This window comes from Dama dama, chromosome 6 (assembly GCF_033118175.1).
Source record: "Dama dama isolate Ldn47 chromosome 6, ASM3311817v1, whole genome shotgun sequence".
Taxonomy (NCBI): Eukaryota; Metazoa; Chordata; class Mammalia; order Artiodactyla; family Cervidae; genus Dama; species Dama dama.
In genome coordinates, this window is record NC_083686.1 from 8,697,719 (window position 1) to 8,725,362 (window position 27,644).

Consider the following 27,644-nt stretch of genomic DNA (forward strand, 5'->3'; position numbering starts at 1 on the left):
AAATTAGACTGTGTTAGATAAAACCAGTATTGGATATGAGTACTGTGCTTTGCTTTAAAGCACCTACCACTATTCAAGAAAATATATCCTGGCCCATTACTGCTTTCAAAATGGATACTTTTAGAATTGGAAGGCAAATGAGCTATGTCTTTGTGAAATTAAGCTGTAACTGTAAATAAAGTAAGTAGACAATGAAATATTGATAATTTTCGGCAGAAAATTAATAATGTGCTTGTAACATTAAAGTTTATAGAGATTCCAGAACTATTGTAATTAATATATTAAAGTAATTAAACTTTCAAACCAAATATGCTGTGGTAAGTATATGTTACAATTAATCATTATGTTTAAATGCATTATGCTAATGCATATTTTTGAGTATCATCAAATGTGCCTCAAACTATATAGATAATAGGAATGATAGCTTTTAGTTTTCTGGCACTTAACATGTGCTAGTCATTGTGTGTGAAAGTGAAAGTTGCTCAGTAGTGTCTGACTCTTTGTGACCCCATTGACTATACAGTCCGTGGAATTCTCCAGGCCAGAATACTGGAGTGGGTAGCCTTTCCCTTCTCCAGGGGGATCTTCCCAACCCAGGGATCAAACCCAGGTCTCCTGCATTGCAGTTGGATTCTTTACCAGCTGAGCCACCAGGGAAGCCCCATTGTGCACTAAACATGGATTAATTCCCAAAGAACTTTGTATATGATAGGTCCATTTGTTTTTCCCAGCTTTTAGATTTAGACACTGAAGCATAAAGAGATTAAAAGACTTGCCCCAAATTACACAGCTAGTGTCTAAGCTGGGGTATAATATCAGAAAAAAAGTCACATTTAAACTTGTTAAATATTTATTGATTGACTTTATTATTGAATTTTGTTCTCTGTTTTTGTTCACCTTTCTAGTTGATTTGGAACATATGAGAACAGTAAAACCTGAAAAACACTTGAAATTTTGCCAGGAAAATGGTTTTACTAGCCACTTTGTCTCAGCAAAGACAGGAGACTCTGTAAGTAAGATAATGAATGCTGAATATTATAAGTGATGCTTTACTTTTATTTACTAATATTCATAGGAAGTATACTTCCATTACTTAACTTTTAGATTAAATTAATTCCTATTGAAGACATAAAATATCTTAGGTTATATACAACATGCTTATTCTATTGATACTCCTCTTATAATTTATTTAACATAATTTCATGGTTCTTTTAGGGAATTAAAATACAAAAGCTAAAAAGAATATAAATCACTCATAATCTCAGCATCCAGAGATGATCAGTCATAACCTCACAGGATAGTTTCGTTTTCTGATGCTGCTGCTACCACAGCTAGTGGGCTGCGTTTACTGAGTGCCTACTTTGTGAAGGGCATGTACTACTTTGATTATCTCTGTTTAGTTGTTAATTAATTAATTATTTTGTATTTGATTGGATGCTTATTCTGTAAATCACCATAACCATTTAAATAAGGTTAGAATAATGTTAAAATATTTTTAAATTAGTCCAAAATATCTTCACATATAAGTCAGATTTATTTTCCAGCAATCATAAGTAATTATCTCTGTTTTATAGAATAATCTTAGGTTATATTGCGGGGGTTCAGGGTACACAGAATAAGTGGTGGAGGTAGGATTTGTAAACCTAAGGATTGACATTCCAAGGTTCACCATATACCATGCTAAATGTTTATTTTTTTAAAAATTGAGATCATAATATAGAAATAATTTTTTATTTTTTTATTTAATATGTTTATCTGTAGAAAATTTTCTCATGTCACTTAATATTACTATGTAGATTAAAAACCCACTAGATTTAATAATCCATTAAATAAATGTTTATAGATTTATTCAACTGGGTCCCTATTGTTGGATATATAGATTATTTCCAAGTTCAGGACATTGTAAAATTTTGCAAAATTTCTAATGTAAAATTTTGTAAGTTTTGATTATTTCCTTGGAAGACAATTGAAACCATTTGCCAAATTACCACCAGAAAGCCTAAGTTAATTTACACTATCAGCATTGTATGAGTGCCATATCACTATAATCTTTTTTAACATTCAGAATTTATTTATTTATTTTTAAATCTTTGTCAGTTTGGTAGACAAGAGATTAAAAGGTATTTTACTATTTAAATTTAAATTTCTTTGACTGCTATTGAGGTTAAAATTTTTAAAATTTTATTACCTACTTTCTGCTTATTATCTGTTTGTAATATTTATTATATACTTTTATAAATTTATTTATTGTTAATTTTCTGCTTATTACCTGTTTATTATGTTTTTATTGCTTTTTAAAATTTTCTATGACCATTTTTGTGTTAGGGATAACATAACAGCCATTTGTCATAATTTTTGCAAATATTCTCTTTCCACTGCCCAGATTTTTGTTTGATCGTTAATTTTCTTGACATTTTCAACCAAAGGATGTTTGAATTTTTCTGTGGTTTAATCTTTTTGATGTTTTTTCTGTATGATTTCACTGATGGTTTTTATGCTTAGGGTAAATACTGAATAATATAAAAGGTATTTAATCTTTTGAGGAATCAAACTTATTTAAAAATGTGATGTATTAGAACCCTTTACCCAGGATAATGCTAATGTGGGACACCTACTTACTTTAAAAATGTATACAGTGTCAGTACTCCTTGATAAACCCATCCATGGATTGGGCTTTTCCTGTCACTTATCTTCCTGAGGGTCTCTTTGTCATTTTAGAATTATTTTAACTTCCAGTATTTTAGCTTGTGTTTAACCACTTAGTCTTTTTTGTGTACTTATGTTGAACGACCTTTAAAAATCCTCATTGTTTTCTTTTTAAATGTAATTTTGAAATGGTTTGTTCTTGTGAAATCACTTTATGTCATCTCCGATCACAGGTTACTTCCCTTCACTGCTTGAGAAGTTGATCTCCGGTCTTACTGTACTTTCTCTGATACTACCTTTGTCATAATTCTTAGTGGTGTCAGTATCTTTGCTCACCACCCCGCCTCAGCCATGCACCGCCATGCTCTGTCATTACAGATTACTGTAGCCCTTCTGTCATCTCATATCTCAGTATCAGGCATGCTAATCACTGACCAGCTGGAATGCCCTAGTCCAGTCAGTCTGCAGCCCCAGCAGGGCCTGCATGACATTGATCCTAACACTTGCCCCTGACCTTTCATGTCCTCATTTTCCTTTCTTCCTTACTCATGGTCAGTCAAAATCATTACCATGCAATACTCTGTCAATTCCCTTTCCCCTCAGTCACTTTATCTGACTTATTTGACTAAACCTTGACCACACCCCTTCATGTGATTGCACTCATGTATTTGAACATGACAGAAAAAAGCCCAGAGGCATGTTGGAGGTTTCACTTAGAGTCCACAGTCAACTCACCTCAAGTGGGCCTTAATGCTGCTTAGTAATTATGTCCTTAGGCCATGGTCTCTCTCCTTCACCTAGATGCTTGTTACAATAGCTTATCTTCTCAAATCTTCAAACCTTTATCATCCATTCTCTTCGCTGATTCCCTTGTTTCTTATTTTATAAAAAAATATTGAAACAAAGGGAAGACAACTTTCACATACTCTTGCCACCTCGTCTGCCCCAACTTTCCTTCCCACCCACTGTCCATTCCCATGTCTCTGTCTCCTCTGAGATTCCTGTGGGTTGAGCGGTCTCTGCTCGTAGCTAGGCTCAACTCTTCCATTGTGCATTAGTCCCATGTCTCTTTGCCTAGTAACAAACACGGCCTAGAATTCTCACTCCTGCATCGTTTTTTCTGCATGTACTGGATTATTCTATCAGGACATGAAATGTTATGACTTCTCTTAAATACAAGAAAATGCTTGATCCCACATCCTTAGCTCTTTTCTTACTTACACAAGCTACTTACCAGTGGAATGTTTCCAAAGAACTATCTCCAGTTCTGTCCTCCTGGTTTGGCTTGAATGGTTCCAGTCAGACTTTTGTCCCTAATATTTCACCCCAAAATGCTCTTATTAAGATCATCAGTGGCCTCCTTTTTGCTAAATTCGGTGTCCAGTTCTTAGTCCTCATCTTACTTGATTTAGTTGCAGCATATAAAATAGTTGATCACTCGCTCCTCTTTGAAATAACTTTGTTCACTTAGTTTCCAGAATACTACATCTTCTGGTTTCCCTCCTACCTTGCTAACTACTCTCTTATCGCCTTTGCTGATTCCTTCATTGAATTGCCCTAGGCACAGTCCTTGGATAGTTCTCTTTTTTTAAACTTAATTCCCTTTGTGACCTCCTCTAGTCTCTTGGCTTTGGCCAGACCTCTTCCCTGAACTGCAGACTCATATACCCCAGCACTCCTACTTAAGTGTCTTAAGAATCAGTCCCAGTTTAATTCAAGATTCACGTCCAGAACTGAACTCTTGTTATTTCTTCCTCAAATCTTTTTCAGTCTTCTCCACCTCAATAAATGGTAGATTCCCTACCGGTTGCTGAGACCAGGAGAATTTTGCAGTCGTCCTTGACGCCCGTCTTTGACACACCGCAGCTCTCACCAAGCCCTGTTGGCTCTGCTTTCCCAATGTGCCGGAACCTGGCGACTCTTCCTGCCACTGCTGCCACTTTGTTTCAGGCCTCCATCATCTCTTTCCTTCGTGTTCTTGCCAGTTTCTCTTTTTCACCCCTGATCTTCTATAGTGAATATTCAGTACAACAAGCAGATTGACCTTGTTAAAACAGAAGTCACATCAAGCTACCCTCCGTTTCACTCAGAGTGAATGAAAGCCAAAGTCCTCCCCATGAGAGCCCACCAGATCTTACCTGATTTGTATACTCTTAGTCACTCTGCAACTGAACTGAACTGAACTGAACTGAGTCTCTCTGCTGTTTTTCTTTTACAGCCCTCCTTTTCTGTCCATTTCACCACACTAGCTTTCCTGTTTCTCCTTGAACATTGACCATCAGTGAACTATAATATGTAATGCCCTTTGGGGTACAAATGACAAAAGCCAGTAAGTAGGGGTCAGAATAAACTAGGATATTTAGGGAGCAAAGACAAGATATGAAGACAAGGAAAGATTGGATTGGAGCTCCAGGAATCATAGTGGACCCCGTATAAGCTATCTATATATGAAAGGATGTTAGAAGTCTTTGCAGATTTTTGTTTCATGATACTGGATTATGAAAGTGAAAGTCAAAGTCAAAGGTCACTCAGTAGTGTCCGACTCTGTGACCTCGTGGACTGTATGGTTCAGTCCATGGAATTCTCCAGGCCAGAATACTGAAGTAGGTAGCCTCTCCCTTCTCTAGGGGATCTTCCCAACCAAGGGATTGCACCCAGGTCTCCCACATTGCAGGTGGATTCTTTACCGGATGAGCCACAAGGGAAGCCCAAGAATACTGGAGTGGGTAGCCTGTCCCTTCTCCAGTGGATCATCCTGATCCAGGAATCAAACTGGGATCTCCTGCATTGCAGGCTATCAGGGAAGCCCTATACTGCTACTTTTCTGTTTGACAAAATACAGTAAAGGCTACTAAGTTTTTTGCTCCAGAGAGAATTTATTAAAATTGATCATAACCTTAGAGATGATGAAAGAGTGGAAAGTAAGACCTTTCAATATAGGCTAATGCCATATGAAAAGATCAGTGTAAAATTGGCAGTGAAAAACTTTACCCAGGTAATAAAGTATATCACTTTCATTTTCTTCAGGACTTACAGCACTTTATTATTTGGCTAGGAGTCTTTTTTTTTTAATGTGGTAGCTGTAATTAATTATGTTAACTCTTTAAAAGTGTACGTTTTTCAGGATAAATATATAAATTTAGACCAGTTCAGTGAAGTGTATGAATTTTCAAATTATGGTTTAATCATTTAAAAAAGTATTATACTTAAAATGTTGCTGTATTTGACAAATAGAGCTATTTTTGGAATAACCTGGTACATCGTATTTTTTGCAGCTCTTGCTGTTTATCATTTTTTAGAAAGTTCAATTTGTTTGAAGGTAACTTAGGCATGCCTGTTTTAAATCATTTAAACCTGTTTTTGTTATGCAGGTCTTCCTGTGTTTTCAGAAAGTTGCTGCTGAAATCCTTGGAATCAAGTTAAACAAAGCAGAAATAGAACAGTCACAGGTGATTATATTGAACTGTATACTTTAAAAAAATAATTTATTTCTTAATAGACATTAATTTTCACTCCAAATCGTTTTACATTTATGCATTCTATGTACATATCCTTAACAGCCTTAAAAATAGATTGTGTGTATGAGTCAGTGTTTATTGCAGAAGATGGAGGATGTTAACTTTTTGCCAAATGATGATACCCTTGAAACCTCATTTTGTCCTTTTTTGTTGGAAAAATGAGATTAATGTAATAAAAATTTCATCAGCAGTTAAATAATGCCTAAGGAACTGACCATATTATTTTGTATTTCTTTATTTAAGTTCTTCTTCCATGATTACTGTATAATATCCTTTTTATGTTTTATATAAAATCCCAACTATTTATTAAATTTTAGTCTTAAGTAGTAAGAGTTTACCCTATTTGGCATTTTCTATATTTGCTTTGGTGAAACAGTATAAAAAAAAAGTGTTGCTCTCTGTTCTTCTGTAAAATATCCTGCATTGTAATATTAATTCTTGATGTTATTTTGTTGTTAACTTAATAATGGTATTAATTATTGAGGATTTCTGAATTCTTCCGCTATTCCTAGGCAGTTCTGTTAGACTAAGAAATAAACATGAATACCAATAGTCAGCTGTTTAAAGATACAGTAGCATACTACTTCACATGTTCGATTGAATAAAAAATCAGAGCAAGAGCCTGTAGTTTAAAATCAGACTTCAAAAGTGGTTTGCTTAGAAGCAACATATATTGATAAATTACATTTTCCCTCGACCCCCTCCACTTTTTCCCTGCTTTGTGAAGTTACAAAGGTATAATGATCTTTCTCCATCCTTAAATTTTTCTTTAATTCTTTTTGAGTTAATTCTGTGTCTTCTTTTCATGGTCACTCTTTGTGTGTGCATGTGTGCATGTTTTTAGACAATTTGAGCAAATATCAATTGAAAATTGTTATGCTGATATGGCTGTTTCTAGAGCTTCATTAAAATATTTGGAACCCTGGAAATCTACCTTTACTTCTCACTATTCAAAAAACATTTCAGCACTTACTGTGGCCAGACACAGTGTTTAACTATTTGTGCCTTATAAATTGTTCCCAGACACAAAGTAGTTACTTGATTTTGGCCTAGGAGGATGGATACAAGAAGAGAAATCACTGATTTGCTTGACTGTACAGAACTTGGCAGATCCAAGAAGTTACATGATTCCTCTGCTTTGTAGCTTCGCTTTCTAAATGATGTTTGTGCCTGGTTAACTAGGTAGTCCGTAAATGATTTTCAGATGATCATAAGTGATTAATTGATCATACAAGTGTGGTTTACTGGTGGATCCAGAGGAGATTTAAGAGTTTAAGATGCAGTGAAGAAAATTAATAAACGTGCCAGCTACTGTTATATCATTTAATCCTTACAATAACTCTGGGGCAGGTAGCACTTCATCATTTTATGGTTGGAAAACTGAGACTGCAGAGAGGTTAAGTAACTCGATCTGCTTATCTGCAGCTGGGCAGTGGTGGACCCAGGATTTGAATTCAGGTCTGTCTGATGGCAGTGCCCCTAATGTTTCCACTGTACCATACTGGGCAAAGATTTACGGGGTGGTTTGGAGTGCGGAGTTGAAAAAGAAGCTGGCACAAACAAGTTGAAAAGTTTAGATTGTGTTTTGGGAAGAGAAGAGCTGTTTGGTTAAAATAAATGACCAATTTGTGTTGGAGTGTGAAGGAAATTTGAGGAAAGATTATGGAGACTTACGAATGCCAAGTTGATAAATTTTAATCTCACATATTGACAGTGGAAAATAATTTTAAGCAGGGAAATAAACAAAAGTGGTTTTTAGATGGAATTAATCTAATGGGATTTGTGTGTGTGTGTGGATGGGTGCCAGAGAGGTTGAAGCACGGAGACTGGGTTACTGCCCTCGTGTAATAAGGACCGGAATCGGGTGGAAGGGAAGGGATGGATGTAAGAGACATTTCACAGAAGAATCAGTATAAAAGGGAGAAGTCATCCCAGATCACGTTGTGGTTTCTCAACTGGAGGCATGGAAATCGGGAGACCCAGTGGTGAGCGCCTCTAGAGGAGAAGGTGTGCGGTGCAGCGCTGACGGCCCCGCGGACAGGGGGGTCTGTGCTCGCCGAGCCCCCAGCAGTGCCCAGGTTCTAGGGTGTCTCCAGGGAGGTGGAGTGACTGGGGCACTGCTAAAAGGCAGAACTCTAGGGACGCTTTGTTCATTTTTTAGCTCACTCTTAGTCACAAGAGACAGAAAGTTACTATTTGGACTTTTAGAGATGGACTTAACAGCTAGGCACGTTTTAACTAAATCCGTGTCAGATGTGTTAACTCCAGACCTCCTCACCCTCCCTGTGCACCCCACATTGTTTGTAAGTGCACCCCAGCTTCTTCAGCCATGAAGTTTAGTTCTCTTTTCAACTTGTTGGTCTTTACTTTGAATGCATTCATTTGAAGATGAATTCAAGCTGCTAAGCCCTCCTTCACTGTGTCTGTCAGAGCCTTTGTGTTGGGAAACCTCATTCTCCATTTCTTAGACCAGTGAATTTGGTGCCTTTGCCAATTAATTATGTATTTCACAGTTTTCTCAGTGGGAGGAAACATTTTTGAAAGTTCATTATTTTTAAAAGATGTTTCTGAGAACATACTGGCAAGCTATCTTGAGCACAGTATTATTTTTTATTGAAATGTATTTGGCACAAAACATGTAAATTTAAAGTATATAACATGTTAATTTGATATCTTATATATAGTAATATGATTTTGCCATTATAGCAGTAATTAGTATCTCTATCATGTTACATAAGTATCTTTGTTAGTAGTTGAAATAATTAAGTTATAATCCCTTAGCAAGTTTGATGATTATAAAACAATATTGCTTTCTGTATTCACTGTACTGTGCATTATTTCTAGGACTTATTTCCTAATAATGGTAAGTTTGTACCCTTTAAAAGACATCTTTCCTATCCCCTCATCCTCTGGGAACAACCATTTTATTCTTTTTTTTTTTTTTTTTTTGCAATTCTGGCTTTTTAAAATTTCATGTGTAAGTAGTATCATACACTTCTTGCCATTTTCTGTCTGCTTCATCTCATTTTGCACAATGTACTTGAAGTCCATCCATATTCTCACAAATGGCAGACTGTTATTTCTCATGGCTGAATAATATCACATTGTGTGTGTGTGTACATATATTTATATTCCACATTTTCTTTATTCACCTATCAGCAGGCACTTTGCTGTTGCCATATTTTGCTTATTGTAAATAACACTGTAATGAACATGAATGGGCATACAATATATCTTCAGATAAATACTCAGGAATGGAATTGCTGGATGGTATGGTAGTTCTGGTTTTAACTTTTTGAGGAAACTCCACACTGGTTTCCAGGGGCTGCGCTAATTTACATTCTCTTTTGGTGCATACGGGTCTCCTTTTTTCCACATCCTCTCCAGCATCTCTTATATTCTTGAGGACAGCCATTTTAACAGGTGGGAGGTGATATCTCATTGTAGTTTTAATTTGTTGATTAGTGATGTTGAGCATCTTTTCATGTACCTATTGGCCATTTGATGTCTCTGAAAGTTCATTTAAAAGCAAAGTAGTTGAGGTAATCTGAACTTCTTTGCTTCTATATATTATTTATATACAGAAAGTGGAGGAGTAGGGTAGAAAGGAAGGGGGAGAGAGAGAGCCTGTGCACCAGCGTTCTGTGGTTTTACGTCATTCGAAAGAGTCCTGAAGGAACTCAGTGTCACAGGGTGATAAAGTGTTTTGTATTATTTTATACAGAAGAAGCTAGATTGTAGACTCAACAGTCATATGGAAATTGATGCTATAGTAATTTGTTTGTGACAAATATTTATAATAAGGCCTTAGTCTTAGTTCCATTCACTGATTATTTAAAGAGATTCTGCTATTTTAGTTTTAACCTATATTATTCCCATTTGAGAGTCATATAAAATGAGTTATCAACACATTTTACAAGCTGTTCAAGGAAGAAAGAAGGAATGCAGTTTACAAAGACAGCAGATGTGTCTTGAGGATCTTTGTGCCAGGGCACTAGAATCTGGGGAGACAGAGATGAGTAAGTTACAGTCCTTATCCCGAGGGAGGAGCGCAGGGAGCTCCCAGATTGCGTGAGGGCAGACCGATAGGTCGAGTATGCTCTAGGTCCATTTTTTATAATTCCCTATTAGTGACATTTTCACTGGCCAGTTAATAAAATTATGACTTTGTTTGCTTTGAACTAGGTATGTGTTAGTTTTAGTGATCCTATATTTTTATAGATTATACTTCATATAAAGTTCTTAAAAATGGTAGCTGTACTTTATATCCTTGTATTTTATTTATTTTATCCCTAGTAGGTTGTACCTCTTAATCCGCTTCCCCTATCTTTCCCTTTTTCTCTTCTCTCTACCCGCTGGTAACCACTAGTTTGTTCTCCATATCTGTGAAGCTGTTTCTGTTTTGTTATATTTAATTACTTTATTTGTTTTATTTTTTAGATTCTGCGTATAACTGAAGACACACTATTTATTTTTCCTCTATCTGACTTATTTCCCGAAACATAACAACCTCCAAGTCTGTCCCTGTTGTTGCAAACGGCAACATTTCACTCTTTTTATGGCTGAGTATATTCCATTGTGTGTGTGTATCACGTCTTTCTTACCCATTTTGTGCTGATGACCACACATGACTTCCGTATCTTGTTTATTATAATTAATACTGCTATGAACATTGGGGTGCATATATCTTTTCAGATTAGTGTTTTTGTTTTCCTCAGATATATACCCAGGAATGGAATTACTGGATTATATAGTATTTCTATTTTTAGTTTTTTGGGGAGCCTCCACAGTGTTCCCCATAGTGGGTGCGCCAGTTTGCATTCCCACAGCAGTCTAGGAGGGCTCCTTTCTCTACACATTCTTGCCAACACGTGTTATTTCTCGTCTTTTTGACAGTAGTTACTCTAACAAGTATGAAGTGATACCTCATTGTGGTTTTGATTTGTATTTTCTCAATGGTTAGAAGTGTTGAGCATCTTTTTCATGTGTTTTTTGGCCATCTGTATGTCTTATGTGGAAAAAATGCCTGTTTCAGTTCTCTGAACATTTTTAATTGTTTCTCTGTTGTTTTGTGTTTGACGCTGAGCTGTATGCATTCTTTATATGTTTGTGTGTTAACTCTTCATTGTATTGTCTGCAAATGTCTTCTCTCATTCTGCAGGGGGCCTTTTCATCAGTTAATGATTATTTAATGTGGCCTTTCACTGGGTTTCATAACCATCACCCATTTTGTTGATGGTTGCTTCCCTTGCCTGAGGAGAAAGTTCCAAAAAAATATTGTTAAGCCCTATGTCAGATCATATTCCATTTTTTTTCTTTTTCTATTCACTTTTTAAATTTTTTTTTTCATATAGTTTCAAAACCAAGTGGGATCTTAGCGGCCACATAGATAAACCTTGTGTTTTATAGATTAGGAGAGTGAAGACCAAAGAGGTGAAGTAACTTGCCCAGAGTTGCGACTGTTACTGACAGCCTATGATGACATATTATACAGTGTATGTGTATGCCATTACATGGAAGGAAAAGGAGAGTCGCTTTCTTTAAGCTCCTACTGTGTGCACGGTACCATGCTTTTAAAAAATGCTATATCTGTGCTTTGAGTGGTAACCTATAATCTTGAATTTGTTGAATTCACATTGAATTTGTATCAATCATAGTATTCTTTAATAATTTATGCATTTGTTTTCCTTGCTAGACTCTTAATGCATCTCAAAAAAAAGAGAGATCATGATTGTTTGTTGGAATGTTTCTAGTACCTGGAATAGTGGTTTGCTTTGAATGAGTGATAGTGACAGGTGTTTTAGCTGTCAGAGTATGTTTTCTCTCTATCCTGAGGGTGAACAACTCTGACTTTTATAAGTTTATATGTTTCTACTATCTGGATTAGAGCACAGTTGCAGAATTAACCAGATTTATCTTTCCCGAGTCCATCTCTACTGCTTATACCTTACCACTTCAACTCCTAAGTTGCTTTCTTGCTTACCCTAATGGAGAGCTATCACTTTCAGCTCTAGTATCTGACTCTGACAACTCTGACAAAACAGGGGTTAAGCTGGTGTTCAACCACACAGCTCCCTTTCGCTTAGGGCCACTGCATTGTTTTCGTTCACTTGACTAATAGCAGAGAACAATTGAGTTTACTCTGTAGCTCCAAACAGAAAGACTGGTGTTTTGTAGGTAACACTTTTCTCTGAAAACATCAACGATTGAATGATTTGTAAACAAGCAACTACTGTGAAGTCCCCTACCATGAAGTTTATATCATAGAAACTATGCTTTACTTACTCAGAGAAAGCAAAGCCCTGAACATGTAGCACTTTGATTCTGGCTTCCAGTTCAGAAATTTTGTACAGAGCTTTATGTCAAACAACCAAGGCCCTCAAGAAAGATGTTGCCTTGTTAGCTCTTAATTAATTTGATGAGAATCAGTGGTGAAAATCCAAGTCGTTTATGCTAGTCAGTACTTTGACCAGAGTGTCTTGACCACAGGTCAGTGACCTGGTTGTGTTTATAAGATAGGGTTTAAACCATCATTTTGGAGGATTAATGAGTTGCTTGCTGATTATGAAAATCCCTTCTCTTTATTGTAACCCATAGTTTGGCATGAAGCAGTTAGGTTTGGGGAGGCCAGATGATGGTGTTCAACCGGCCACTGATGCACCCCCCTCATACGTCATGTGGCAGTTGGCAACGCTCCTGTGATAGCATCAGGCTGAGTGCCTAGTAAATCATGAGTCTTGTCCAGAAGTTAATACTGCTTGCTGGAGAACTGGAGCAGAGCCTGTCCAAGGCTAATACACCTTAGTGTCCTGTTCATTTACTTTCAGTTGTTTATCCAGGCTTTATAAACATTATCACAAGCAGCAGCCTGATTAATATGTTTTTCTCTATGTGCTAATTAATAGATGCTATGATGAAGGAAGATCTTTCCAAAATAAAATATTTGAACTCATTAAAAGTGGGTATAGTTCCAAGTCTAAAAAATTTGGGGAGTGTAGTTATCTCTGTCATATTTATTTTGTGTGGTCTTCTCATCTTAAGGGTTATAGTAATCAAAAAATCTAACTAGTTTTGATCTGTTACTTAGCAGAATTCTTTATTTGAAAACATCAGCTGTCATGCTTAAAATATGGTATGTTTTTTAACTATAAAAAATATATTTTGATCTTTTTTCTGTATGAAATTTCAAAACATGGAGGTTAGGGCTGTGAGAGCTGGGGAAGTGACCATCAAAAGGAAGTCTTTGACAATAATGAATATGATTAGATATAAAAACCCTAAATGACATGCAGCTTCCTCTGATTTGTGCATCCTCTCCCTACCTTCAAAGAAAATGAACCACTCTTTGTTCCCACACATATTATAAATCCACTAGTAAATTTCTTACCTGGTATGATGGTTAGCTGTGTGCATGTTCCCTTCCCACAGCAACTTATGAACAAATCCTGTGCAGTTCACTATTTGTTCCCAGTGTAGAGTGACTGGCCCATGGTAGATGCTCGGTAATGTTTGTAAAAGGAAATTGAATGAGTACTTCTGCTGCACGTTAGTAGAGAAAAGCCCCCAAATTCTTCGCTGAAATACTGGGCATTATATGTATTACATGTAATTGTGATATCAAAAATAGAGCCCACAGCTTTTCTGTGAGGCTCAGTAGACATGTCCATTTCAATAATTAAATAGAATTGTAATGTTTCTTGAATCTTTGTTCGTTTTCTTTCCTTTTATATGCATATATTCTGCTATTTCTTTTGTGGCTTGTTTAAATTTATGTGCGTATTTCTTTTTCTACTTTGGTGTTCCCATCTATTTTCAGTCATTGAACACACTTTCCACTTTTTTCTTCCCCCCCCCCCCCCCTTTCTTCTGCATCTTGTTTATGTTATACGGAATTGACAGCGTATTGTCAGGGCAGAAATAGTGAAGTACTCGGAAGAAGATAACCAACATACCAACTCTGCTCAGAGCAGAATCTGTTCAGTACAGTAGTGCAGGTATTAATCGATCAACTATTGCAATTTGGGGGAGGAGGGTGGGGAGAAATGGTGAATGTTATCTTGTTCTTTATGAATAAAAAATTCAAAGATTTATTGTACATTCTTGGGAATTAATATTGCATGAGTCCTATTCTGGAACTTTGAAAAATTGATCCTTTGCCAGACTTACGACTTAAGGAATTGGAAACAAATTAAAATAACATTTCATTTACTTTCAAATGTATTTGTCTTTATGGTTGTGTTTATTACATGTGCAGTGAAGTGGAGAATTGAAGCAGTTATTTCATTATTCTCTCCTTACTGTTTTCTCCTGAAATAGCCTGGTAATTGAAAGAGTATTTTTAAAGTTTGCCTTGAATTACCCTTCTTTGTCTGCTTATGTGTGCAGACTTAGTAAGAGTTGAAAACAGTTCAGGATTTGTTTTCCCTTAAATTATTACTTAAAGAAGATTGTTAGGGCATGTCGCTAAATTCATTGTTTAAAATATTCTTTGAAGTTTGTATTAGAGGGAAGGAAGGAAGAGTTAAAAGTGTCTTTTGATTTAAATTATTTTAAACACATGAATGTGAGGTAATATAAGTTTCTCATTATTCTATATTTTGTTAGAGTCGTTATTCATGACCCAATAGTGAGCAATTTGGAAGTAAGTCAGGGATTTGGGAGAAAAGTTTTAAAAATTGGAAAAGTTCTGCTCAAAACATTTCTTCTTTATATGTGACTTCTTTTTAACATTTTTATTTCTTCTCACTAACTCACAAATTGATAAACATTTTTAAAACAGTTATGCCTGAGTATAATAGTATATGGAAATATTAATAAATAATATTTTTTACTTTGAAATGATGAGGCCTTATCTATGAATCAAAACTTGTAATGATTAATTTTAAATCCTTTGCTTTAAATTATAACCGAGATTTAGTTTTTCATATTGATTTGCCAGTTTTTTTATTAGACTTGTGATAACTTCATAGATGTCATAAAACCAGAGAGACTAAGTAAAAAAATTGCTATTACATCCTTAACAAAGCCAACCCTCCCTCCGCTTCCCCCCCCCCCACCCCCCCCAAAAAAAGAAAATCCCAGCTTGACATGAGTTGGTTCTGGCTGATTCTTTTAATATCAGCTTCTGCTTCATTTATGATGTCTATCATCAGGAGTTCACAAAAGTTCAGAAAATAAAAATATACTTTAAGGAGCTCTTTCTAAATGTTCTGATGTCCTGATAATAACTCTGTTTTCTTTTATGACAGAGAGTGGTGAAGGCAGATATTGTAAACTACAACCAGGAACCCATGTCAAGAACTGTTAACCCTACTAGAAGCTCTATGTGTGCAGTTCAGTGAGCACGTTTTTCTTTTGTATTGATAGTTCTGACTGCCCTTCACCTCTGTGTGGGCCCCAAGGACCTCTAGGAACTTGTTTTATCAGTGACCATCTCTGTAGTTCAGTTAAACACTTTCTGCTCAACTCGCTTCATCATTGCGTGTTGCTTCAGCCACCGGCAGCTCCTTGGACTGGAAAGAATTCAACTTCGGGACCACACACTTTGAATTCAGCTTGGAAAGCCCATTCTCTGGAATCAGACTGCTCCATCGAGAAAGAATAATGTTGGCTGTCTTATGGCCTCACTTCTTTTGTCCGTATGTAAATTTTTTTTTAAACAAATATGAAGACTATCCGGGTCTTGATCATCAGCCAGGATTTTGCTGCAGCACAGTTCCATTCTCTTATCTGAACTCATACCTGGCAAAGTACGCTTCAGAGTGCAGACATCTGAACGAGTCATATATTTTATCTACCGATACTTAAGAAAGGATTCTTTTGCTATCTCTTGTGAGTGAAAATATATAAAGCAGTATCTAACTGAAAATCTTGAAATAAAGCTGTAATAGAAATATTTTCTTCATTTTTTTTAAGAAAGAGCCTAACTTGTTTATATTTTAGCTGTAGCTCACGAAGTAGTGAGTATTTGATAGTGTATTTTTATTATTGTATCATGGTCATTATGTCTTGTGTAATACTCTGGTTAGATGGTTTTGTGATTCTGATGCTCCAATGCGGACTTGCTCCTACAGGCTGTGTGAGAGTCCTCCCAGAATGAGCTGTGACTGTTGTTGGATCTTTGTGGATCATTGCACAATGCACCTGACAGGCAGATACTTTTCTCTTGCAAATAAATTTATTTAAATTACCTTCGGGGGAGAATTTTCTTTCAGCCACGTTCCCTTTCGTTACAGAAAAAGTATAGTTGGATACAACTCAATGGTTGTGTGAAGTTTAATAAACATTCAGTCACTTAGAGTTGGTTAGGACTTCCCCAGTGGCTCAGCGGGTAAAGAATCCAGCTGCAACGCAGGAGACACGGGAGACAGGGGTTCAGTCTGGGCCAGGGAGGATCCCCTGGAGGAAGAAATGGCACCCCGCTCCAGTGTTCTTGCCTGGAGAACCCCACGGACAGAGGGGTCGCAGAGAGTCGGACATGACTGGGCACACGACCCACGTTCAGTTGGTAGGTGGGTAGCGCTGTTAGGGGGCTTAGCTGACGTGATGAACGTCCAGACCCCAAAGCCTGACGCTCAGGGGCTCCATGCCAGCCGCACCCTCCCCCTGCTTTGCTCAGGCTGCTCTTCCGGCACAGCCTCCCACTGTGCCCGCGGAGGCACGGCCACACCTGGGTGCTTTGGGACACGCTGCCTTCCTGTCTGCCTGGAATTCCCCCACCCTCTCCGAGTGTCTCCCTCTGCCGTCAGCCTTCAGGCACTGTGAAGGCAGGTGGCCTGGTAACACTCGTGTTTTTTGTGCTCGGGCACAGTGCCTGGCATGTGGGTGCTCTGTGTTGGCCACATCGAAACAGCATGAACGCTGCCCCTCTGCAAAACCATTGCTGTGCCCACAGCTGCAAATTCCATGTGAGCACCTCCCGGACGGCCATTACCCCCTTCCTGCCTGGGGTCACGGTTTTTTGTGTCCTTGTGTTCTATTGTTCATAGGCCATAAGCTTATTGGAGAACAGATCTCTCTTTTGGTCTCACATCCTTCAGGAGAGCCTGTCAGGGCACCTTACTCATAGGAGACCTGCCAGAGGGGTGTGGAGAAATTTTGGACATCTGATTTTACAACTAACAGGTTTTAGAAAACGTGTTACTTCCATCTTGTGTGGCTAAAGAAACTAAAGTCTGGAAAGAAAAAGAAACCTGCCAGAGGTGGGGAAGCCCCTGTGGATTCTGGCGCTGGGCGAGCAGGACTGCTTCTGATGTTCCTTGCCGCCCCAGCCCTCCGTGTGGGGGCTGCTCCAGTATAATCATATTTAAGAAAAAGAAAAGGAACTTGCCAGAAGTCATGGACTCACAGAGGTAGATTCCATAGGAGATCTTCTGTCTCTCAGCTGGGGAGACACTTTTTCAAGAGTGGTTGGAAATTTATGAAATGTAAAAATTGTGACTGCTGTATTTATTAGGCAGTGAGTTCACTTTTTCTCTAGTTTCTGTATTCATTTTATAGCAACTAAACAATCTTTGAAGCTCTTTTTCAAGGTGGCATGCCCTTAAAGACAGTTCAATTTATCCTTCCTTTCAGCATCTAATATATTCCGGTCAGTCTGCTAGGACCTTCAGGAGAATATGAAGTCAGATAAAAGATTTCAACCCTCAGGGACCTTACCATCTAATAGGAGAGATGTTTGTTGTCATTGCTACTGTTTTAAAGCTACGACTGATTGAAGTCTACTATTGAACTAAACTTGCCCAAGGCTTTACATTCAGTAAAGGGTGAGACCACGCCCTTTTGATCATTTCATGTTATTTATATACCTATGTGAAAAATTTGAGGATTTACAAAAGTGGGTTTTTTTTTCTTTTTTAGTCTCAATTAGTGTAGTACTAAAATGTGTGACTTAACAATCATATGTGATGGTGCAGGCATCTGGAGGAGACAGAAAAGACAAAAGATCCGTGATCAGACCAAAATACTTGAGTTGTGTGTTTTAAAGTCAGAGCACTGAATGGGACTGAATGGCCTTCGTGGGCTTGCTCTGTCTGGTACACATCCAATAACTTGTCACAGGAGCTGTTTTATTTGCACACCAGTCATGAGAAGGGGTATCACAGTTCCTTTTGTGCATGTGAGGATGTGGAAGTGGGGAGTGAGTGATTATACCAAGCCCCTCCTCCAGTAAGTGTTAGGGTCAGGATCCACACAAACCATTTCTGAGGTAGGTTGGACCAGGCCAAGTACCAAACTAGGTTACCTTCCATTGGCAAAGATCACGCAGCTGGCCTTCCTGGGGCTTGACCAGGCCTGGGTGTTATGTTGCTCTTTGGAGAAGTGGTGATGGCCAACGCTGGTCCCCCCACTTTCTCACACTGACCATCTAGACCTTCAAGCAATGCATGTCGAGAGAGGCTGATAATCAGTTCCTAAGTTGTGTCCAACTCTGCCACCCCATGGACTGCAGCATGCCAGGCTTCCTTGTCCTCCACTGTCTCCTGAAGTTTGCTTTCAAGTTCATGGCCATTGAGTCGATGAGGCCATCTAACCATCTCATCCTCTGCCTCCCTCTTCTTTTGCTTTCAAACTTTCCCAGCATCAGGGTCTTTTCCAATGAGTTGGTTCTTCGTGTCAGTGGCCAGAGTACTGGAGCTTCAACTTGAGCATCAACCTTTCCAATGAATATTCAAGGTTGATTTCCTTTAGGATTGACTGGTTTGAGGCTAGTGGGTATATTTGCCCTCTGATCACTGAGGTGAGGACGGAAAAATGCCTTCCCTGCATTTGATCTCCTTGGTCTTCTGTCTCTCCCCTCTAAGCCTAAGTGAGACCCGTTTGGCTCAAGGAGAGCAGGCACAGTGAACATGCCATAGAATACAGGGCCAAAGCAGATTTCTGAATTCCATATTACAATTTTCCCCATACCTCGGGTTTTATTTTTGAAACAGAAACATTGAATTGATGCTTATTTTACTTTGACTGTTACCTCTCCTGTCCACACTTTTTAATTTAAAAAATTACAAGTCTTTCCATCTAGTTTTAGGCACTTTGTCTCCTTAAGACGCATGCTATAAAGTTTCAAACACATTGTGGTCACTTCTGGTGCTTATTGAACTTTTTGAAAACACAAAAGTTTTCAGCCAGAACCGGTCATTGGATGCTGTCTTTCAAGTGCACCCTCTATTATGTGTGGCAAACCACTCCGGAGTGGTTTTTGGAGTGGCCCAAAGAGCCCCTCCTGTGACTGCTTTATTATTCCAGGAGGAGGTAAGCCAGGGCCCTTTAAAGTTGATCACTGAAACAATGTGATGGGGCATAATAATGTGTGTGTGTCGTTTAGAAATAGAAACGTTTTCTGGCCATAACCCATGCTGGTGATGGCTGCAGTGCTGGACATCCTGAGAAAACGCTCGCAGGACTCAGAGGAAATGGAAATGCAGATCCATGGAGCATCGTGGCCGACATCTGTCGGCCGCCTCCCCAGCATCCACTTCTCGTTTTCTGGTGGAGCCCCTCCTCCATTTTCAGTTCCCAGGGCCCTAGGGAGTGCCTTCTCGTTGGCCTAACCCTATTAGGATATTCATTTCTCTTGGCCTCAGTGATTGGCCCAGAAGTGAGTGGTTAATTCCATCAGAGCTAATGAAACTGGAGAGGACTTTGCTGAAGTTTCTGAAAAACAAAAGAGAAACAAGAAAGCTTTCATTGCCTGAAGTCTGCACACGACGCTTTGCCCGCTGGGCTCGAAGGAGAAAGCTGTAGCCCCTGAGCCACGCTGACAGCCGTCTGGAGGATACAAAGGGTGACCCTGCCCAAGTGCAGGGCTGAGGGGGCGAGGTGAGAAGTGGGGAGCGCCCCAGGCCCCCACACTGAGCTCCAGGTCACGCCATGCCACGAAGCGTTTCCTTTGTCCTTCTTGGGGCAATGTTAGTTCATTTTTTCTGTTACTTCTTACGTAAAAGTGTTAGGTAGTTAGAATAGGAAACGGGAGTCCAAAATGGCGGTGGGTCAATGGACAAGGAAGGGAAAAGCCTGTGAAGATAGAACAAAGGAAGGTCCGAGGAGCAGACTGAGGACCTCGGGTAGAACAAACAGCACTCCTGGCTGGCCCAATTTACATAGAGCAGGCCCAGGGGGAGGAAAAACATATAAAGAGGAACCAACGGGCCAGGGGTCTGTCTCTCTCTCTTTCCTGCATGCCTGCGCGCACTCTCTCTCTCTCTCCTCTTCACATCTTTTGGGTTGGCATGCCCCCACGCCTTAAGGATGTATTTTCCTTTATTTTCTAAATAAAACTGAGGGAGCTATAACACTGTCCCAGAGCTGTGACGCACCAAGGGCTTTAATGTCTGTCGCTTCAAATTTTTGTTGAGACAAGCCACGACCGAGGAGAGTACACTCGCTTGACAAAAGCAACAAAGATGAACGTGATCTGTGTTTGTTCCTTAAGATCTTCATCTAGGCACATGTATAACTCATCAACATGTAATTAGACTGTTAAATGCTTCTATAAAACTGTTAATACATAGGAAGATACGGCTTAGTGAGTGAAAAAATTGGATTTCAGATAACAGGACTCAGGGTCAACAATATAACTGCCTTTTGAAAGATTGAATCATGTAATCTTTTTCAGTTCAGTTCAGTCACTCAATTGTGTCTGACTCTTTGCAACCCCATGGACCGCAGCACACCAGGCCTCTCTGTCCATCACCAACTCCCAGAGCCTACCCAAACTCATGTCCATCGAGTCGGTGATGCCATCCAACCATCTCATCCTCTGTCGTCCCCTTCTCCTCCTGCCCTCAATCCTTCCCAGCCTCAGGTGGCCTTTTTGAATAAGTCAGCTCTTCGCATCAGGTGGCCAACGTATTGGAGATTCAGCTTCAACATCAGTCCTTCCGATGAACACTCAGGACGGATCTCCTTTTTACTAATTTCTATTGCAGTCGAGTTGCTTTACGATGTTGTGTTGCTTTCCGCTGTACAGCAAAGTGAATCATCTGTCTGTGTCCGTGTGTCCCCTTGTTGTTGGACTTCCTTCCCGTTCAGGCCCCGCAGAGCGCTGAGCAGACAGAGTCCCCTGTGCCCTGCAGCAGCGTCTCATTAGTCACCCATTTTACACACAGCAGTGTGGATATGTCAGTCCCCACCTTCCGACTCACCCCACCCTTCCTTCCCCACTGGTGTCCATACGCTGACCCATGTGATCTTAGGCTATGTCAATTCAGAAAGAGGCTCTGTTCTCCGAGCCTGTCTGTGCACATCAGCTGAAGAATACTGATTCAGTAAGTCTAGGGCAGAATTTGAGGCTCTGCGTCTGTAACAAGCTGCCAAGTGATCCTAGTGCTGAAGCTGGTTTTTGGATTGCAAGAGATGAGAGCATGCCTGCGTTACTTTTTTTCCTCTTATGAGTGCCCCTCTTTTCAGATGCATGCATGTTCAGTCGTGTCTGACTCTTTGCAACCCCATGGAGTGTAGCCCGCCAGGCTCCTCTGTCCATGGGATTTTCCAGGCAAGAATACTAGAGTGGGTTGCCATTTCCTTCTCCAGGGGCTCTTTCCAACCCAGGGATCGAACCCACGTCTCCTGCATCATCTTGCATTGATTGGCAGGCAGGTTCTTTACCATTGCGCCACCTGGGAAGCCCCTCTTTAAGAAGGTGCTTTATGATTATGGTGTCCTAAGAAACAGATGAAGAAAGACAGTGGGCTTACCATGGAAAAGAGAAGGCCTCAGAGACTCTGCTGATGGTTTCCAAATTGATGAAATAACTGCTTTAGGAAAAGGTTTAACTTCCAATATGGAACGTATAGGACTCTAGATATAGGAGAGGTAGTTAGAAGCTATAGAAAGGATTTTGATCCAGCACAAGAAAGAACTTTGCAAACATCTGCTTTATGCATTATGAAGTGTTATATCATGTTTCAGCATTGCAAATGCATATGGCATCAGGGGCTAGTAGATAAGTAATACAAAGCAGTTAAGAGTAGAAGACAGTAGGGAGTGGGAGATGATTTGGAGAGCATGTGCCCATCTAGAACCACCCCAATCCCATTTTTAAAGTTACATTGGCCAAATAAAACCTGTGTATGGATAAGACCATTGCCAGTGGGTGTAGAATCATTGCGCCAACTAGAAAAAAATGTTCCTTTCTCACATGACTTTATTTCCCTCCTTTAGAAGATTGTCACACTGTTTTGTTAGAACAGATCACTTTATTATCCTAGAAAATGGATGATTGAATCTGTAAGACCTGTAAGATGAATGGCAGCCCTATTGATGGGGGGATTCAGCCCTTGGGATCACACCCTCAGTGTCTGGATGTGAAGCTGATGAAATTGGGAGAAAAAATTACTTGTCAAGCTTTCTCAGGGAGCTGAAGCGGTGTTCAGGCCCTAGGGACTGAGGCCCTAGGGACTGAGATGCCTAGGGATGCGGTCTCCGCCCTCAGGTTAGCAGGGCACCCTCCCGGGTCTCAGGAGAGGGTCCATCATGGTAAATGGTGGGCAGGGTGCTGAGAGCAGCTCTCTTCCTCCAGGCCGGGTGAGGGGGTGCTCAGACAGATTGCACAGGGAAGTGATGCTCAGCCGCACGGCCTTGAGGGAGACAACTGACAACTCTTTCAGCACCTCCATCCCTGGGAAGCCAGCCTTTCAGTAGAGCAGGGCCTCGGGGCCGAACTCGGAACCACATTCATCGCATCCTGTCTGGTCCTTCATTTTGTCAGTTTGCCACTTTGGAGAGCCAGAAATGAGAGGAAAGACTCTTTGCTTTAAAACCCTGCTTCCAGATCGTGCTGAATGTTCTTCGGCCTCCAGCGCTGTGGATTAAAGCAGAGGCAGGGCGGGTGATGAGGGTGAGGGAGGCGTTTATTGTCGCCATGTGCATGCACTGGCTCAGGAGCCATCTCACCTCAGCCTTGTGAGCCGGCCTCCTTCATCCTTCCTTAACCTGCATCCACAGGTTGCACGTGGATAGGACACCTGGCCACGGTGTCTCGTGGGCACCCTTTGCCACTGCTGCCTTCATCCCCCGATGCCGGGAATGTTCCAACAGGCTGCTGAACTTGACGCAGGGGCTTGAGTTAAGTCACTCTTGTTCCAAACTCCCCATGGCTCCTCGTGACCTTTTCCATCAAAGGAAAATGACTTCCTCAGCTAGATACTCAGAATCCTCTCGCAGCTTCCGTGTCCTTCCTTCTGAGACGTCTGTTCATCTTCAACCCTGGTAACCAGCTTTGTTCTGTTACAGCAAGTGGTTGCTCACTGCTGTGGCTCCACTGGGATTTCCTGTAGGGAAAGAGTTAGAAACCCTAGCAAAGATGAGTTAGAAAACGTGCTGCTTCTCCTGGCTCAGAAACCCACTGCCTGTATGACTGGTCAAACCGCTTAAAGTCTCTGGGCCGGTTCGCAGGGCTCCTTTGGGAGTACAGTTATATGTCCGGTTATCGTCACTCTGGCTTATAAAGAACGCAGTGAAGATACACCGAGCCCTTTATAAACATCTCCACCTTTGATGGATGGGTTACTCAGCCTTCAAGACGGCCCCTGTGATCCTCGCCATCAATTTGCCAGCCCTCGGATGCGGTCGGCTCGGAAGCGAACCCTCTGGCTTTATCTGACTGCAACTTTGGCAGATACCTCCAGCTAGAAGCACCCAGCCGAAGTCCCCCCAAGTTCCTGGTCTGTAGAAACTGTGAGATAATAAATCATTATTGTTGTTTTAAGCCACTAAGTCTTGGAGTAGTTTGCTTTATAGTAATAGGTGACTAATACCATGGGTACTTGTGTTACCTCTGATAGACAGGGAAACTGGGACTCAGGGCAGGTTAATATCCTAAGGCTGTATACCTGGGGAGTGGTGGAACAGCGATCCAAACCCAGGTCATGTTATCCCCCTCATTCAGTATTATACCAGCCCTGTACCCCCATTCGTAATAGTTGCTTATTAAACAGTTTCAAGTGAATGAACAAACTGTTTTCATGCCTGAATATATAAACAAATTACATGAATGTATATTAACAGAGAGGAGCCTGTAAAAATAAAGAATGAATGAATATTTGCAATCTCTATTAAATCAAGTTGGAATTAGCCTAGTTTCTTCAAATGTTTTAATCTCCAAACGAAAATAGCTCTATCAATTGTTCTTACTGTAGAAACATTATAAAATACTTAATGCAGAGGAAAATAAAGAAATTAAAATCACCCCCACCCTGCTCATTATTGTTGACATTTTGGTGAAAAATAATCTTCCGAATATGCATAAATGCACATGTTCAGGAGCTATATTTAAAATGCACTATATTAATTCATTTTGAAATTTGCTTTTCTCAATAAAAGTGATAACAGACATTTTCCAAATCCATAAACAAATGGACATCGTCATTTTTAATGGCTTCAGAGTTTTCAAGTGTAGAAAAGAAGAAAATGGAAATTGCTCAGTTATATCTGACTCTTCGTGACCCCGTGGACTGTAGCCTACCAGGCTTCTCTGTCCATGGGATTTCCCGGGCAAGAATACTGGAGTGGGTAGCCATTCCCTTCTCCAGGGGATCTTCCCCATGTAGGGGTTCAACCCGGGTCTCCCACATTGCAGGCAGATTCTTTACCATCTGAGCCACCAGGGAAGCCTTAATAATAGTGAAAACGTGGGGCAGGGGAAATAGCCATAGATTGTGGATATTGATTATCTAGTCCTTCTGCAATCTATGGGCATTTTCCCCCAAAATTTTCACTATTTTTATAATGTATGCTTTGTCGAACAGCCTTTTCAATGTTTTCCTTTATATATTTATCCTTGAGGTAAATTCCTAGAAGTAGAATAGCTGGTTCAAAGGGTAGTTTGAAGGTATTTTATGTATATATTTTTTAAATTTGCCAAACCGCACTTCAGAAATATTGTACCACTTTATCCTGTTGATGGCGAATGAAAGTGTTCACCTCCCCGTGGCCTTGGCAGCATTAGAGATAGTAAATTCCTCGTGCAGATGTAGGGATTTCGCTGACCTGTTCAGCCCTCTGCCTGGCCCTGCTGTGGACCGATTTTCACCAACAGCCGTGAGCCATGGCAGATGCGCCATCTCTGTGGTCGTGAAGACTCGTCCTGCAGAGATGTTTTCCTGGTGCCTCTATTTTGGTCTTAACATATTTCAGTCATGTCACATTGCTTCTTATACGCCCAGTAAATAACCTTAGAAATCTTGAGTTCACCATCGTTTATTCTAACTTGAATAAAGTCACAGCACACAAGTGGCTTATTAAAACAAAAGTAACCCACCTTCCATAAAAGGAGCCTTTGTTTTCCTTATTTTTCTCTCTCTTCCTCTGTCTGAAGCCTCACGCCTTCCCCCTGCAACTCCCTCCGCCCTCCTAGCCCCCCACCAAGCAGCAGTTGCCAAGCCGTCTTGTGCCTTTTGCTTGGACGTGGACATGAATCCATCTGACCGTAGCTACACCGGAGCCCCTGCGCTAGAAGCACCAGCTCTGAGCTCATGGCACCCCCAGGCCACCCAGGATTCTGAGGCCAAGACTCCTGTTGTTTGTCTCTCCCTGGCGCCTGGCGCTGAAGAAGCACTCAATAAAGGTTTATTGAATGAATGAAACCTATCTCTGTTGTAGGTTGTCATGAGCAACGAAACAACCCAGTGGGTGAGCTGGGAGGAGCTCTGTCCTGGAGACTGCCGACCCAGAGACTGACTTTGTCTCTGCAACCGACTTCGCTGTGTGACCGTGGGCTAATTCCTCTCCTCTGTCAGGCTCCGTTTCTTTATCTGAAGTGAATTTGTGAGATGCGATCAGTGGTTTCCAAGCCTGTTGTCATCAGAGTCACCTGGAAAGTTTAAAAAAAAAAAATACTAATTTGGGGGCTCCACCCCCCCAATGCAGGGCCCTGGAGGAGGAAATGGCAACCCATTCCAGTATTCTTGCCTGGAAAATCCCATGGATAGAGGAGCCTGGTGGGCTACAGTCCATGGGGTCGCAACAAGTGACTGAGCATGCACACACACTTCTCTCTGTGTATCTGCTTCTCCCTTAGGTGACATATTGCCAGCTTTGAGGCTTCTGTTTGCAGATCTGTAAAATGGGGATGATAACCACGGAAAGTGCCCTGAGAACTAACTCCATGGGGCTGAAACAAGACTCTAATTATGGGGGGGACAGACCTCAAAAACTTATAACAGTGCCAAACATGTGCATGAACTATTGGCCTCTTCTGTCTGCTTTTCTCAGTGTGACTTGGGGTCCGGTTTTGGATATAGCCAAACCTGGGGCTTCCCTGGTGGCTCAGTTGGTAAAAGAATTTGCCTGCAACGTGGGAGACCCGGGTTTGATCCCTGGGTCGGGAAGATGCTCTGGAGAAGGAAATGGAAACCCACTCCAGTATTCTTGCCTGGGAAATCCCATGGACAGAGAAGCCTGCTGGGCTACAGTCCATGGGGTTGCAAAGAGTTGGACACGACTTAGCAACTAAACAACAATAAAAACCCCCAAGTTAGGTAATGTCTTGCTGAGGCCCCTGTTTTGCTTGTCCCACTGGGAGTCCAGATTCTCTTGAAATCCGGCCCCCGCCTCCACCACCATTTGTTCCTCTCTTGAGGGCAGGGGATCATCTCTTTCCAGCTTCCCCCAAACTCTTGGCTCTTGAGCTAACTTACCCATTCCCTCTCATTGCGCCTCTATCCCCTGTTCTGTCCCATATCCCAATCCTCTGACACTTTCTCAGATTTGTCTTCCAAGTTGGCAGGTGGCCCACTCCCAGGTTGGCTGGCTGCCCTGTGTTGGGGTCAGGGTGTAGGGATGATGCTGTAAATGCTGACAAGAAGCTGAGTGGACCAAGACGTGGGTACCATCTCACTACCCCTCCCGCCACCAGGAACAGAGGGGACCCGGTCTAGTTTTTCTCGTGCTCTCTCTGAAGGCCTGCCCCTGAAGAGTGCTGTTGATGAGAAGCAAGAGCAGGAAGACAGAGCGAAGGCAACAAAGAGTCATTGAGAGGCGACTCCGTCCCGGGTCCCATCCTCGGCCACTCTGTACATGTTTTCATAACAGCTGAGCTTTACAGCACATCTCCTTTGCCGCACAGTTTCTTCAGTTCAGTTCAGTCGCTCAGTCATGTCAGACTCTTTGCGACCCCATGGACTGCAGCATGTCAGGCCTCCCTGTCCATCACCAACTCCCGGAGTCCACCCAAACTCATGTCCATTGAGCTGGTGATGCCATCCAATTACCTCATCCTCTGTCGTCCCCTTCTCCTCCCGCCCTCAATCTTTCCCAGCATCGGGGTCTTTAGGGCGTCTAATTTAGCCCTTGTCTCAGGCCTGCAGTGGGAGTTGTGATCCTCACCTTCCAGGTGAGAAAGCTGAGATGGAAAAGTGACGTGTGTAGTCCAATATTACCCATCAGCAGGAGGCAGAACCAGGATTTGAACCCTGCGTGGGGCATTGACTCCAGGCTCTGCCCTGCCTGACGGGAATGGGTGCTTATTCATGCTCCATGTTT

The 27,644-nt window shown here is 40.9% G+C and overlaps 1 protein-coding gene across 2 annotated transcripts in view; it reads left to right on the forward strand.

Annotated features, from left to right (window-relative positions):
- Positions 1–16,354, forward strand: part of RAB28 (RAB28, member RAS oncogene family) — an 88,593-nt gene extending 72,239 nt beyond the window's left edge. Inside the window, exons 5-7 of one of the 2 annotated variants that reach the window (XM_061145505.1) lie at positions 906–1,009; positions 6,018–6,095; positions 15,413–16,354. In XM_061145505.1, the coding sequence (XP_061001488.1) occupies positions 906–1,009; positions 6,018–6,095; positions 15,413–15,505 (275 nt within the window). In that variant the 3' untranslated portion in view covers positions 15,506–16,354. Of the gene's footprint in view, positions 1–905; positions 1,010–6,017; positions 6,096–14,063; positions 14,169–15,412 lie in introns of those variants that run through there. The other variant, XM_061145506.1, reaches the window with a different exon arrangement.
- Positions 16,355–27,644: the final 11,290 nt, after the last annotated feature.